The 15,725-nt window shown below is 31.9% G+C and overlaps 1 protein-coding gene across 1 annotated transcript in view; it reads left to right on the top strand.

Annotated features, from left to right (window-relative positions):
* Positions 1 to 15,725, top strand: part of LOC115879711 (protein slit) — a 64,604-nt gene that overhangs the window by 37,310 nt on the left and 11,569 nt on the right. The window contains exons 5-24 of the mRNA XM_030896669.1: positions 1,322 to 1,393; positions 1,532 to 1,603; positions 1,667 to 1,902; positions 4,246 to 4,390; positions 4,725 to 4,796; positions 4,853 to 4,924; positions 6,748 to 6,819; positions 7,208 to 7,279; positions 7,336 to 7,407; positions 8,743 to 8,900; positions 8,975 to 9,125; positions 9,229 to 9,375; positions 9,482 to 9,625; positions 9,684 to 9,907; positions 9,971 to 10,115; positions 11,250 to 11,465; positions 11,528 to 11,691; positions 11,754 to 11,970; positions 13,885 to 14,024; positions 15,182 to 15,351. Of these exons, the coding sequence (XP_030752529.1) occupies positions 1,322 to 1,393; positions 1,532 to 1,603; positions 1,667 to 1,902; positions 4,246 to 4,390; positions 4,725 to 4,796; positions 4,853 to 4,924; positions 6,748 to 6,819; positions 7,208 to 7,279; positions 7,336 to 7,407; positions 8,743 to 8,900; positions 8,975 to 9,125; positions 9,229 to 9,375; positions 9,482 to 9,625; positions 9,684 to 9,907; positions 9,971 to 10,115; positions 11,250 to 11,465; positions 11,528 to 11,691; positions 11,754 to 11,970; positions 13,885 to 14,024; positions 15,182 to 15,351 (2,761 nt within the window). The remainder of the gene's footprint in view (positions 1 to 1,321; positions 1,394 to 1,531; positions 1,604 to 1,666; positions 1,903 to 4,245; positions 4,391 to 4,724; positions 4,797 to 4,852; positions 4,925 to 6,747; positions 6,820 to 7,207; positions 7,280 to 7,335; positions 7,408 to 8,742; positions 8,901 to 8,974; positions 9,126 to 9,228; positions 9,376 to 9,481; positions 9,626 to 9,683; positions 9,908 to 9,970; positions 10,116 to 11,249; positions 11,466 to 11,527; positions 11,692 to 11,753; positions 11,971 to 13,884; positions 14,025 to 15,181; positions 15,352 to 15,725) is intronic.

Genomic DNA, 15,725 nt, shown 5'->3' with positions numbered 1-15,725 from the left:
TGTTGCGCGACTTGTGGAAAATCAAGTTTAACCGTCTTATCTCTCAGGGAACTGCTGTGAGGTAAAGTACCCGGCGCGTTTTTTTTTTGAGTGGTATCCCCATTTCCAATAGGCCTAATCCACAGACATGTCAACTTAGGTTTCTTTTGAGGTGGAAGGTTCATCAGAGTTCCTTCGTTTTTTTGATGTTACTGGCTGTTCAATATAATCTTCCTGAATGTCTTCCACATCTGTATCATATTCCGGATCTGGTTCATAAAGTGCAGAATATTCTTTTCGTTGATCTTTATCGAGAGGAAAATTGTCCTTGTACTCATCTTCGTCTAATTTTGCCACCTTCAAACTATTCGAACATGATTTGCCCTGACAAAGTGCACTACCGAGCAACGCAAACCTGCTTTACAATTACAAGATGTATTACAACCTTTGGCACAGCTGCGTCTTTGGTCGGTGGTAATGATGCTAGGTTTGGTAAGCTTCTGATAATAGATTTTACGAAACACTAGTGTCTGTACTTATCTAATGAGTCGCATTTTTTGGATCCATATAGATGAAGAAGAAATCGTTCTCCAGCTTTTTCTATATCTTCTGGGGATGCGTTTGGGTCTTTGAAAGTTTGTGCAGCTGTCTGTAATAATTCTTTTTCTTTCTGTAAAACTTTAACGAATTTCATTTTTCCTTGTCTGTATAATGCGGATGTAGTGTCGCAGCCACTAAATGCGTGGAGAAATAAAAAGAGTAAGGTTCTCGGAAAGACAAAAACTGCCTAGAAAAGAGAAAATAATAACTGCTTATAATATATTTAGGGTGTTTAAACCGAGATGAGTTGGAAACGGGTCGTCGCACGGAAAAAATACATAGAACGTTTTTTATAGAGTTTTTCCTCTTCTTTAATTTTTTGCAATAAAGTTGATAGAAATCGAGTTATTGACAAATAATGAAAAATAAACCGAATGTTAGCCACTTTTTCCAAGATGGCGGCCAAATCCGGGCTTTGGGGGTGGTGCAAATTTAACACGTGGTTCCTTACACTAAACTAAACAAAATAAAATTTATTCTAGCTTGTTCGGATTTGCTCCCGCCATAAGCTATTTTTTAATACTTGGCGACTGGTCTATTATAAACTCTTTATATATTAATTTTCTTTCAATTTGCAAAAATATGATTCGTATTAACATACCTATTCCCTAATTGCTTCTCAATATTAGTACTAATAACATGCATATTAATCCTTATTGCTTACATCCATTACTAAAATCATGTTATGATTAAGAGCAGTTTGAATAATTATCATAATTAAACAATTTTTTTATGTTTTCAGGGACTTAAGTCACAACCAGATCTCAGTAATAGGCAAGAAAACTTTAAAAGGACTGAATAACTTGAAGAACTTGTAAGTATATTCTGTTCATTAAAAAACGCAATTAAATAAAATTTGATTTTGAAAAATTTTCAACAAACAAGAAAAATGTAACTACTTTTTTTAGTATTACATTTTATATGAAACTATTTACAATAACTATTATTCCAGGCTTCTCGACAACAACAAATTAACATGTATCGACGATTCGTCTTTAAAAACTATGAAGGATCTCGAAGTTCTGTAAGTAAATAAAAAACAACTCAAAGAACGTCTATTTCAAACTGTTTTCTCTTGTATTTCCAGAACCTTAAACAACAACAATATCACTTGGTTGGGAAAAGACATGTTTTCGAACATGTTTCGCTTAAGAACGTTACGATTGGCCGACAATTTGCTGCATTGCGACTGTAATTTGTCCTGGTTGGCCAGATATTTGAGGCACTATCCTCGATTGGCCCAGTACAGCAGGTGTTATTCACCGGGACACCTGAAAGGACAAAATTTGGCTGATGTCCAAGATCACGAGTTCAAATGTTCCGGTATGGTTTCAATTAGTGATGGGATCACTCGAGCGAAATTTCGCTCGAGTACTCGATTATTGAAATAACCGACATCGCTCGATTATGAACGAGCGATGCAATTGATATTGACATCCGATTTTAATGTGACATACTCGATAAAGAGCCGAGCTAATTTTCCACATACATTGCAGGTACCTAGCAAATTTATATGACGCCGTATATACAGGGTGGTCCGAACTGTATTCCGGAAACTCCGACAGCATATTCTACAGATCAAAATAAGTAAAAAGTTCGTATAAATGTATGTCCTAAAATGCTTAGTTTCGGAGATACAGGGTGTAGAAGTTTGATTTTTATTTCGATTTTTTTCAAACAATTTCTGAAGTAACGTCAATATTTGGATCAAAATTGGTATTTGGGAGTTTTGTGACACGAGAAATTTTATTTTGATGTCAAAATTATTTATTGTAGGGGGCGCCACCTATATGTGTTTTAACTGTTTTGAAGAGTAATAACTTTTCGACCGTACCTGTATAAAACCACTGACTAAAAAAATATACATTTCCATGACTTTTTATGTAAAAAATGTGTCTTGGTAAAAATCGCTACGAGCAACCGTTCTCAAGATATTTAGAATGGAAATAGTCAATACATGTCATTATTGACAAAAAATAAGCACACGTTAAGTATAGTTAGTCAAATAGACTGAAATAATAAATTTTTATTTTTTTAAATTAATCATAAGTTTTTCTGCGAAAAAATGATGATTAAACAGTTTCTTTTGAACTTTTGACACAAAAAGATTTCATATTTATGATTTCAGTCTAATTACTATTTAGTCAACATGTTTAATTGATGTCAATGATGACAGGTATTGATAATTTCGATTCTAAATATCTCGAGAACCATTACTCGTAGCGATTTTTACCAAGAGACCTTTTTTATGTAAAAAAAGTCGTAAAGGTATATTTTTTACTCAGTAGTTTTATACAGGTACCGACGAAAAGTTATTACTCTTCAAAACAGTTAAAATACATGTGGGTGGCGCCACCTACAAATGGGAGTCATATTGACATCAAAATCAAATTTATCATATCAAAAAACACCCATCCACCAATTTTCATCCAAATATTGACGTTGCTTCAGAAATTATTTGGAAAAAATCGAAATAAAAATGACCTTAAACAACAACAAGTAGACACCCTGTATCTCCAAAACTAAGTATTTTAGGACCTACATTTATACGAACTTTTTTACTTATTTTTATCTGCAGAATATGCTGTCGAAGTTTCCGGAATACAATTCGGACCACCCTGTATATTTATCCGTTGCGTATCTGAGAAACAAAATTTTACGACCTACATCGACAATGCTTTGAAATAAACAAAATCAAGCGAGTCGCTCGTCGCTTGCTACTTGCCATTCATCACTGCGCACGCAACTTACTGCTTGGCGCTTGGCGCTAACGAGTACTTACAACAACAAGAGACGGGTGAAAACCCGTATTTTTAAATACGAGTGATATTTCGCTCGAGCGATCACTCGGTTATTGCAATCGCTTGAAACTCGAGTACCCGATTATTGTGAAATTAATCGGTTTTTCCCATCACTAGTTTCAATTGTGTAGAACTAGTAGTATTAGAACAGGGATCCCAGTTGATACAGAACCTATAAATATAAATAGTATTATAAAAAAATAATCGTGAAGGAAGTGAAAAAGTTATCTGGTTTCTTTACTAGAATTGATGTATTAAATTTTCATATATTCAACTTGCTGACTTAAGTTAAACACAATATTAATATAAAATACACATTACTGTCTAATTTGAAAATTTGAAACAATTTTGTAACTGAACTATGACATCTAATATTCTTTATAATGAAATACAATGTCTTCTCGACAATAAATTCCATACAAAAATAACCTTTAGTCACGTTGAGAGCTCTATAACTTCTTAAATTGTTCCCTAATTTTGATAAAACCTTTTGCAGTGTGTAGACTAGTGTGTATCTCTAGACTCTGTAGACCTACGCGTCTTGGATTGTGATCTTGAATTTAGTTTATAAAAAACATATTAATTGCCTGATCATTATACAGACTCTCGACTGAACTATAAGAAAACATATCTTTTTATCCTTAAAAACTTAACAAACTAGCAGAAATTGTAGCTTCATTAAATTTTGCGCTTTAGTAAAACCTGATCTTTACACAATTTACAGTTTTATGATTCATGTCCATATTTACTTCTTGAGAGAAAATACAAATCATAAAAATGTAGTTTGTAAAGTAGTGTATCAGGGATCTCTGTTGGAATTATTTATTAAAGTTGGCAACTAATCTTTACATGTTTTTTTTGTTAGGTCTTGCCGAAAGAGCCATAAATGGAGAATGTGTAAATGAGCCTCAATGTCCTCATCCGTGTAGATGCGCTGATGGGATTGTAGACTGTAGAGAAAAAGGACTGACAAAAGTGCCAGATCATTTACCAGAAACTACGACTGAGATGTAAGTCTTCTCTTAATAGATCCTAGTTTCATAACACCTATTAAGCAGTTCATTTTTTATTTATAAAAGCAGCATCCATTTTTTAATTGATAAAAATATATATTTTATTTTAACTTAAAATAGATTGTGATTTTATTCTAGTATATCGTTAGTAATTAAATTAGTGGAAGAACAAATAACGAAAAACTAGAAATTATTATGTATTAGGGCAAATATTTTGAAGATTCTTAAAAGATTTATCCATATTATGTATCCAAATTTTACATTGATTGAACGCGTTGTATATGTACAATTTTTAAATTGATATCTTTTACTGATATATTATTTATTCCAGACGATTAGAACAGAACGAAATAACCAATATTCCGAACAAAGCTTTCGCAATCTACAAACGCCTCCGGAGAATGTAAGTTAAGACCATTTCTTTGTTGCTTTAATTTAATTTTGAAACAAACTTTTCAGAGACCTGAGTAACAATAAAATATCGAGAATCGCGCCAGATGCTTTTGTTGGATTGAAAGGCCTTACGTCACTGTAAGTATCCGTATTTTCTTAGTCATAAAAAAGTTGTAATATCACTCAATATTGAACAATATATTTAATTCAACTATACTTTTTTTCTACAAACGTCTATGAAGGTGTCACTTTTAAGGCCTACTTTCATCACAGCTTATTCAGCAGTCAGCTTCAATTTTGTCCATTTTTAAAGCAAGCTTCAATGGAGGTTAGTACCCCACTTGTTTGATAATTTCCATGCAAGTGATCATAAACTGATCAAACTGATTATGAATAAGCTGTGCTTTTAGTGTTTAAAAGCTTTTACACTTTTTGTTCAACGTAATGTAAATTTAGCTCTGGTATTAATAGTTATTTATTTTTATCACTGATAACAAAATATAAATAAGTACAGAAGTTTTGTATCACAACACTATGTGCAAAAATTCTTGATTATTTGCTATTATTGTGAGTAAAGAACATGATGATTATACAGGGTGGTCCGAATTGTATTCCGGAAACTTCGGCAGCAAACTCTGCAGATAAAAACAACTAAGAAAGTTCGTATAAATACATGTCCGAAAATGCTTAGTTTCCGAGATACAAGGTGACAAGGTGTAGAAGTTTCAGTTTTATTTTGATTTTTTCCAAATAATTTCTGAAGTAACGTCAATATTTGGATGAAAATTGGTGTCTGGTAGTTTTTTGACATGAGAAATTTGATTTTGATGACAATATGACTCCTATTTCTAGCGGGCGCCACTTACATGTGTTTTAACTGTTTTGAAAAATAATAACTTTTCGTCCGTACCTGTATAAAACTACTGAGAGGAAAAATATACATTCCCTAGACTTTTTTCGTAAAAAATGTCTCTTGGTAAAAACCGCAACGAGCAACCGTTCTCAAGATATTTAGAATGGAAATAGTCAATACGTTATTATTGACAAAAATAAACATGTTGAGTAGATATGTAGTTATTTGAATTATTGATTTTTTTTTTATTAATCATAATTTTTTCTTCGAAAAAATGATGAAAACAGTTTCTGTTGATCTTTTGGTACAAAAAATTACAAATTTATGATTTCAGTCCAATAACTATTTAGTCAACATGTTTAATTTATGTCAATGATGAGAGGTATTGATAATTTCGATTCCATATATCTCGAGAATCATTACTCGTACCGTTTTTTACCAAGAGACCTTTTTTACGTAAAAGACGTCGTAAATGTATATTTTCACTCAGTAGTTTTAGACAGGTACGGAGGAAAAGTTATTACTCTTTAAACCAGTTAAAAAAATATGTAGGTGGCGCCCTCTATAAGTAGGAATCATATTGACATCAAAATCAAATTTCTCATGCCAAAAAACTCCCAGACACCAATTTTCATCCAAATATTGATGTTACTTCAGAAATTATTTGAAAAAAATCGAAATAAAAATGAAACTTCTACACCCTGTATCTTCGAAACTAAGCATTTTCGGACATACACTTATACGAACTTTTTTACTTATTTTTATCTGCAGAATATGCTACCGAAGTTTCCGGAATACAGTTCGAACCACCCTGTATAAATAAAAAAACATATTCGATCATTTTGTCACCCTATCAAATTATTTCAGCATAAATAATTAAAAACTATAATATCGACGAATTTTATCAATTTTTTAACGCAAAAATGCTTTTATTTAGACCTTTATTGACGTTTGTATAAAAAGAAGAGTTTATAAGTGCTAAAAGTTATTTTGATTCAGCGAGAATTCTTCACCCGGAGCTAGATTAGTACAATTTCATATTATGCTCGTGCTCATTTATTGTACTCATCCTTTTTTTGTGTAATAATATTATTGTTTTTATTTCTAGTGTACTGTACGGAAACAAAATCAAAGAACTACCAGCTGGTGTGTTCCAAGGACTGACTTCCTTACAACTTTTGTGAGTTTTCCATGAAACATAACAACATGCAACGAAACTTAGTTGATTTACCAGTTGAACGACATACAGCTTTAAAATAATCAAACCATTTTGTACTGATTTTGAATACAAATAATAATAACTATTTTTTGTGATACAATCTTCATCAAGTGCTGTATTTTTGCTATCCATGGACTATTGGAAATAAAAATGTTAAATTTTTATTTCCAATGTATGAGATGTAATTTTTTTTAAAAAATAAAATAAAAAAAACTTTAAAAAAGAGGTATTTTAGCTAAAATTGATCTATACTATAAAGTCGTTCCTTTCGTAACTCAGTTATGGTTTCATGTGCACGTAGAATTAACTTGTTCTAAAACTAATTCGCTACATGACCGATTAATTCCAGGTTGCTCAATGCTAATGAAATTTCCTGCGTGCGGCGCGACACTTTCAAGGATTTGCACAGCTTGAGCCTTTTGTAAGTTTTTGTTTCGTTTCCGAACGACAAATTGATAACGCAAACGTTTGTTTTAGGTCTTTGTACGATAACAACATTCAAACTCTGGCGAATGGCAGTTTCGATTCGTTGAGGAGTATCCAAACTTTGTAAGTTCCTTTTGCTCGTATTAATTTTAATTGTAGTCCTAGAAAATCGCTTACATAAATACTAGTAGTTTATTTTGAAAATTTAAAATCAATTAATCTATTTCTCTGGAGGTTTAGCTACTTTAGAAATATTTAATATAAATATATGTATGTAGTACATTTGATTGGAAATTTGAACGAAACTTCTATGAAGTCATAAAATTATAAAAATTACATTATAAAATAAGATTATTGTTTTGTACGGCCCCACGTTGGGCGCCAAATATAATAGGAAAGTTAAAGAAACGAGATTCAAGTATTATTTTACTACGCAGACGACTGCCTCTATTTTACACTTTATGGCCCTACGTTGGACGCCAAATATAATAGGAAAATGAAATAAAAGAAATTGAAGGAATATTTCACACATCTATCTATTAAAATAATGAAGTTAAACGGATTATACATGTGACAGAAATTCAGAATAGACTAATATGAAATAAACGCAGTCGACTGTCTCTATTTTAGACATGTATGGCCCCACGTTGGGCGCCAAATATAATACGGAAGTAAAATAAAAGCAAATGAAGTATTATTTTACATATCGGTCTATTAAAATAATAAAATTAAATCAGTTATATACGTGACAGAAAGTTGGAGAGTCAACTAATATGCAATAAACTACGCAATCAACTGTTTTACACATGTATGGCCCCACGTTGGGCGCCAAATGTAATAGGCAAGTAAAATAAAAGCGATTAAAGTATTATTTCACACATCTGTCTACAGTATATTAAACGAGTGAAGATTACACATGTGAATCGATTAATATGAAATATAATGTAATACGCGACATAATTTGCAACGCGATACATAATATGAAATGCGCGACCCAGCAACAGGGATTTTTTTCAAGCAAATATCCACATAATATATTTTCAATTGCCTTATAACACAATATCATTTCACAAAAAATACCTAAATATCTATTCTGGTATCATAGTTTCCTGTTTAAGTGAGGAAGAGATATTACATAGCTTGCATTATATATATTACATAGGATATACATTGCATTTTGATAGTTAGAAGAGAAATTAAAGGTAAATAAAAATACAACAAATATGTTGAAATCGAAGCTATGCTAGATAATTGGTTGATCTGAAGTCGGTCTGCACTTAAATTAATAAAATATATTATTTTTTAATGAAACACGTATTATTTTTAATATCTATATGTTTTAATTTTACTTCCACATGCGCAATAAATTCAAATTTTGAATTCGACGTTAATAACTTAAATTGAAAGATTTTTGTATCAGTAAATTGCTAATATTACATTATTATTTATATTTTCAAGGCATTTGGCAAGAAATCCATTCATATGCGACTGCAATTTAAAATGGTTAGCAGAATATCTTCATAAGCACCCCATAGAAACATCCGGTGCTCGATGTGAAGCCCCCAAACGAATGCAAAGAAGAAGAATAGAATCACTGAAGGACGAAAAGTTCAAATGTAAGAGAAACGGTAATGACAAATTAATATAATCGATGTGAGTTTATATACAGAGAAAATTAATATTTGCTTAGGCCAAGATGAATTTAGATCCATATATGGTGGCGAATGCCTTGTTGACAATGCCTGTCCATCTGGTTGTTCTTGTGATGGAACAGTTGTGGATTGTTCTGGACGAAATCTCAAAGATATACCCAAGGATATACCGTTATATACTACAGAACTGTAAGTACAATAAATAAATTCGACATAAATTACATTCTGTAGAAGAGAACTATTAGATAATTTGTTTATAAAATTTCAAATAAAATATGACAATTTATTTAAGATTACTTCATGACAATGACTTGGGCCGTATTAAATCAGATGGTCTTTTTGGTCGACTACCAAACTTAATGAAACTAGATCTTCGTAGAAATTCTATCACAGGAATCGAAGAAAATGCTTTTGAAGGAGCTTCAAAAATATCGGAATTGTAAGTTTGTATATAAGTAAAATATATATTTTTTTATTTATACATATATAATTTTATGGGTTCCTATTTTGGTTCATTTTTTGGTTCTAATTTAAATCGTTTTTAGATTACTTTCTGAAAACAAACTGATGGAAATACACAACAAGATGTTTCTGGGATTACATAATTTGAAAATCCTTTCATTGAACAACAATCATATTACATGCGTTATGCCTGGATCATTTGATCCTTTACAATATTTACACACTCTGTAAGATATAGCATTCCACACTATCTCGTAATAAACACTAATTTTTACTTATTCTTAGAAACCTTATCCAAAATCCTTTCATTTGTAACTGTCACTTGGCCTGGTTTTCTGAGTGGCTTAAAAATAAGGGTTTAAGTGGTACAACCCCTAGATGTAATGGCCCAGAACGAGTCAAAGACGTTCTAATCAAGGAACTACCGAAAACAGAATTCAAATGTACTAGTGAGAATGATCAGGGATGTTTGGGGGATAATTATTGCCCTCCCATGTGTTCTTGCACTGGTAAGGAATCTATATTTTTTTTAATTTCTTTAATACCAACGATTTGTGTTGTTTTTGTTATAGGTACTGTGGTCAGATGTACCAGAGCTAGTTTAAAAGAGATACCAAGAGGAATACCTCCGGAGACCTCAGAATTATATTTAGATTTCAATCAAATAAGTAGAATTCAGGCTGACCGTATAAGTCACTTGAAAGCTTTAACAAGACTGTAAGTATTAATTTTCAGATCAGCAAAATCAGCAATAAAAAACAATGCAATTGAATAAAAAATTATAGAAATATACATACCAAAAATATTTTAATTTTTCCAATTAGAAATTTCTACTACAATATTTAAATTCTAAAAAAATATATTTTCAATATAAGTTACTTCCAAATATACTGAAAATTGACAATAACTTTTTTGTTTTAAGTAGATACGTCTGTTTTTCTTTTATATTGAAATATCCTTAAACAGCCTCTACACTATCCTCAAATGTTTTTTGAAATATTTCTGGAAATATTTCGCGAAACATTTTGGAAATACTTTCAGAAGTAAACTCAAAAATAAGCCTGTTATATTAATCAATTAAGGCCGCGTAAACAAACATAACATATACAATTTTATATACTAATTCATTATAATAAAATTAAATAATAAACATATTGTAATAATATTCCTGCAGATTGAGTGTGAAATGTTTTGTTCTTAAATATCTATTCTACATATTATAAACGCGTGTTCAAATATTAATCTTGTGGAATATATATCAACATAAAACGAGATATAATTAACGAAATATCAGCGTAACAACAGCTATTTTAGAAACGTTTAGGTTTACTTATTTCACTGAGATTTATGAAAAAAAAGTCCTTTGCCTCGGGTACAGATACCGCCACGTTTTGGAAATAGCTCAAAACGAAACAAAATTGAACGAGGCAACAGGAAACGCCAAAAAAATCCCTCCACGCCCTCCAAGTAGGTCGAGGCAAACCGAAGTTGGTCAAGGCAACTGGAAATAAACCGAAATGCGACAAAGTTGGGCGACGAAATACGACCTTGACCTGCTTCGAAGAGTTCTCCGCCATAGTGTAGAGGTTGTTTTAAAGTTTGAGTTTATATAATAAACTTTATCATTTAACATTTACTGAGCCACAAAAATAACCTAATTAAACCAGGAGACATTTCAAGAAATAAAAAGCCACTTTCCAAAAGACTTGCTCTACAATTTTTTCAATTCTAAACTTATCAGTAAAAATATTCATTATCCTTATTAGCTAGTTTCTTCTTGCTTCTACTTTATTACAGTAATTTTGACTTTTCAAAGAAAGTAGTTCATAACGAAAATATTCATCATTTTAGGGATTTAAGTAATAACCACATCGGAATGCTGTCAAACTCCACTTTTTTGAACCTCTCCAAACTCTCAACTCTTATAATAAGTTACAACAAACTCCAATGTATTCAGCGGGACTCCTTGCAAGGTCTAAAATCTTTGAGAATACTCTCACTGCACGGGAATCAAATAAGTTTAATACCTGAAGGTACATTCTCTGGATTGAGAAGCATTAGTCATATGTAAGTTGTATTTTTATTTTCTTGTTGATAAATATTTACTAAAAATATGTTTGTATTTTAAGCGCTCTGGGTTCGAATCCTCTGTACTGCGACTGTTCATTAAAATGGTTATCCGAATGGGTTAAAGTAGATTATGTAGAACCAGGAATTGCCCATTGTGCAGAACCACCAGCAATGAAGGATAAATCAATTTTGAGTACACCATCGTCAGCTTTTACTTGTAAAGGTATAATATTATTAATAATATTATAGGTGATTATATATTTATATTTATTTTTTGGTTCTTAGCTCAAGTGTCATCAGAGATATTAGCTAAGTGTGACGCGTGTTATACCTTCCCTTGCCAAAACAACGGAAAGTGTTTGACATTACCTGAACGAGAATACGAGTGTAAGTGTTCTCCGGGTTATCATGGCAAGAACTGTGAATTTATGATTGACGCGTGCTATGGGAATCCCTGCCGGAACCAAGGGACCTGTAAGGTGCTTGAAGAAGGCAGATTCAGGTATATTTTTTTTTCTGTTAGTAAAAAAATACTATGATAATCGCAAAACAATTTCCGATGCACGTGATCAACTTTGAGTGACAAAAGATGGCGACAGCGCCGCCTGATTGTGATGGATTTATGAGATGAATCTTAATTTTTAAAATTGACAAACAACGTATTTATTATATCATAGAGTTTTACGTTTTATTTTTAATTTAATAACTAATATTATAGTTATATTAATTGATTTATTTGTTTTATAGCTTATTTTACTTATTACATATTGACAAAAACTAGTCAATTATGAAGATTATTATAGGCGTTATTATGGTTATTTATTTATTGATGTACATCTTACAACAATGCACAAACTAATAATCACAGAATTTAATAAAAACTAACTTTGAAAGTGGTATAATGTGCTTATCAATCAAACTTACTTTTCTGACTGCAGTCAAGGGTAATAAAGGACCTTTTTTGTTCTAGTTCTCGTTCAAAATAGTTTTCAAATAACAGGGAAGCTACAAGCTCTTTGCTTCGACAATTTCAACAAATGCAATATAAAAACTCGAAAATTTAGTTCTTAAAAGTACTGTTTGTGCTTAAAAGCACAATTTCTAAAAAAATACTATGAAAATCGACAAAAAAACGAGAATTACTCACAAAGATTCAACAACAACACGATATTATACAAAATAATGACTGACACTAGGATAATTGTCAAATTGGACAACATTGCTGAACACGGCGCAATGTGACCAACATAGCCAAAGCAGCATTTGGACGTCGGGACAACGTTGTGTCACGCAAACAAACGTCGGGGCGCAACGTCGGCACAACCTCGTGCCAACCCTAGTCTGCACTAGTTTGGAGAATAATTTTTGGGTCGAAACGACGTTGGATACCGACGTTGGCTAGCAGCCTAATTTAGTACAAACTGCAACGTTGTTTGAAATCCTAATTCACAGAAATACAAAACTATAATAATATGGCGTCTAAGTCGCGTTTTATCCTAAATTGGGATAATTATAGTAAAAATATTATTTTTATGATTTACTTAGGCATATGCCAGATGGCAGTAAAAAGAAAACAAAACAAAAGTATTTAAGTGTGGAGGATGTTTGAAGATCATAATTATTGAAACACTTTAACCAGGGACGCGCCAAGTATTTTCGGCGCCGTCGTGCGAAATAAGGGTAGGCGCCTTTCTCCAATATTATAATATTAAGCCAAAATTTCCAATGACCAGCGGCGCGGCGCTCGACATTGGTGGATAATATATTTTCACCACTAGCGTTCATAGATAAAAAGTATTACTTAAATTTTATGTTAATTTGTTGATAAGTTTCAAAAATGGTTTTATTATTTTTTAAAATCAGCGACCGCAGGCGCCCTTAGGGCTTTGGCGCCGTCGTGCGCCGCACAACCTTGCCCATATGGACGGCGCGTCCCTGACTTTAACCGACTCTGTAACTCGTTACCCAAAGCAAAAAGTTAAACGCAAACAACTTTATTGATAAATGCATTGTTTCTACTTTGAAAAATACTAATGGGTACAAGGTACGAAGCTAACTATTTTTTGTAACTAATCCAACGTTGTGTTTAGTAAACATGTGCTCGCAAGTCGTGAAAATGCTACTTGGGAGGGATAATAAAATTCGGTTTTAACTAATTTTTGCAGCTTAAATCTAAATAAAATATGTTACAATCATTTACTCTATAAAGTGAAATGAAGAGCTGCTCGGTATCTTAAACTATACAAGAAATTTAAACATGTTTGCCAAAATTTCATTTAGTCAGGTTTATAGACTATAGTGGCAATTTCGATATGATTGATGACGTGTATCGGAAAATGTTTTGCGATTACCGTAGAGTTTATATATTCGTCTACAGAAACATCAGTCTTCTAATAATTGTCTTTATATATTTCAGCTGTGAGTGTCTTCCCGGTTTCAGTGGACTTCGATGTGAAACGAACATTGACGATTGCGTCAACAACAAATGCGATAACAACGCCACCTGTGTCGACCTCGTCAACTCCTACGAATGTAAATGTCTCAACGGATTCATGGGTTAGTACCTATAGATATTTTGCCATCAGAATTCATTAGATTTATATTTTAACCAATTAAAATAGTAGTAGTGTTTTAAGTACAATAGATATCCAACAGTATATCTTGCTAAAGAATATAGTAATAGTAGTAATATTAGGTAACCATAGTAGATATATTAATTTTTCTGATATTTTTGGATCTTCTGTGTATATATAGAATATTTTACTGAACAGGCTATATCCGATATAACGTCACATTGATTTAATTGGGATTTAACTGGCAATAAAATAATATTATATTATTTAAAAAGTAAAATGTCATTCACAAAAAGCAATACGAATTTGTTTAGGCCAATTAACCACAGGTCCAATAAAATCAAATTTGTTAGAGTCAATAAAAAGTAAAAATTAATGATAAATAAAAGTTGACAAATGTTATGGTTTTCATGGATTGTGCTTTAGAGATTTTTGTAACAATAATGCCAGCTCCAGACCAAGGCGACAAAAAGTAAATACGATTTTGAGACAAAAACAAGACAAAAATGGGGAATTCTGACAATACAAACTTGAGACAAATTGTCCACACCGCAAGGACAAAAAAAGTACAACAAAGTCAAAAGTCTAGTTGTTGCGAATGAGTTTTGTTAACAATGTGTGATTTCACTAGTCTCCTAGTGTTGGCAGCACACGCCATCCACACTGCCCCGACAACTTGTCGTAAAATATACGAACAAAACTAAACACTTTGATCTTTACCGACTCGAGACGGGACATTGAAAAGTCTCCGAATTTTGAAACAAAACAAAAATGAGATAAAAATGTCACAGAAATATATTGGATTTGTCGCAATTTTGTCGTTAAACATGAATGTTTCTGTCTTGTCGTTGTTTTGTCTGCTTGGTTTGGACCCGGCATGACATTCATTTAATATTATTATAAATACGGATTATGTAAAATGACTTAATACAATTAATTATCTCAATGCATGTAATGAGTGAGTAATAATTTTAGTCGTAGAAAGGAATAATATTGAGAATTAGCTAGATTAATCTATCGTTTATGAAAATTAAGTAAAAAAATTGTTTTGCTATATATGTAGAATTATTTAGGGTAGATATTAGTAGAAAATGTTAGAGGTTTCATTAAAATAATTGTCATGAAGATTGTACATTTCAGGCGAGTACTGCGAGAGAAAAATTCCCTTTTGTACTGAACAGTACAACCCTTGTGAAAATAACGCTCGCTGTGTCGATCACGATAGTTATTATACTTGCGAGTGTCTACCTGGTTTTAAGGGCCAGAACTGCTCCGCCAACGTAGACGAATGCGAGAATCACATGTGTCAGGTAAGAAACATATCTTTTTGTATACAGGGTGGTCCGAACGGTATTCCGGAAATTTTGGAAGAATATTCTGCAGATAAAAATATGTAAAAAAGTTCGTATAAATATATATCGTAAAATGCTTAGTTTCGGAGATACAGGATGTAGAAGTTTCTTTATTTCGATTTTTTCGAAATAATTTTTATTTTATTTGGATGAAAATTGGTGTCTGGGAGTTTTTTAACATGATAAATTTGATTTTGAAGTCAATATGACTCCTACTTGTAGAGGGCGCCACCTACATATGTTTTAACTGGTTTGAAGTGTAATAACTTTTGTCTGTACTTGTATAAAACTGCTGAGTAAAAAAAATATACATTTGGGACGTTTTTTACGAA

The sequence above is a fragment of the Sitophilus oryzae genome, unplaced genomic scaffold (assembly GCF_002938485.1).
Source record: "Sitophilus oryzae breed Bouriz unplaced genomic scaffold, Soryzae_2.0 scaffold_1586_pilon_pilon, whole genome shotgun sequence".
NCBI lineage: Eukaryota > Metazoa > Arthropoda > Insecta > Coleoptera > Curculionidae > Sitophilus > Sitophilus oryzae.
This window is presented reverse-complemented; position numbering and strand designations above follow the sequence as displayed.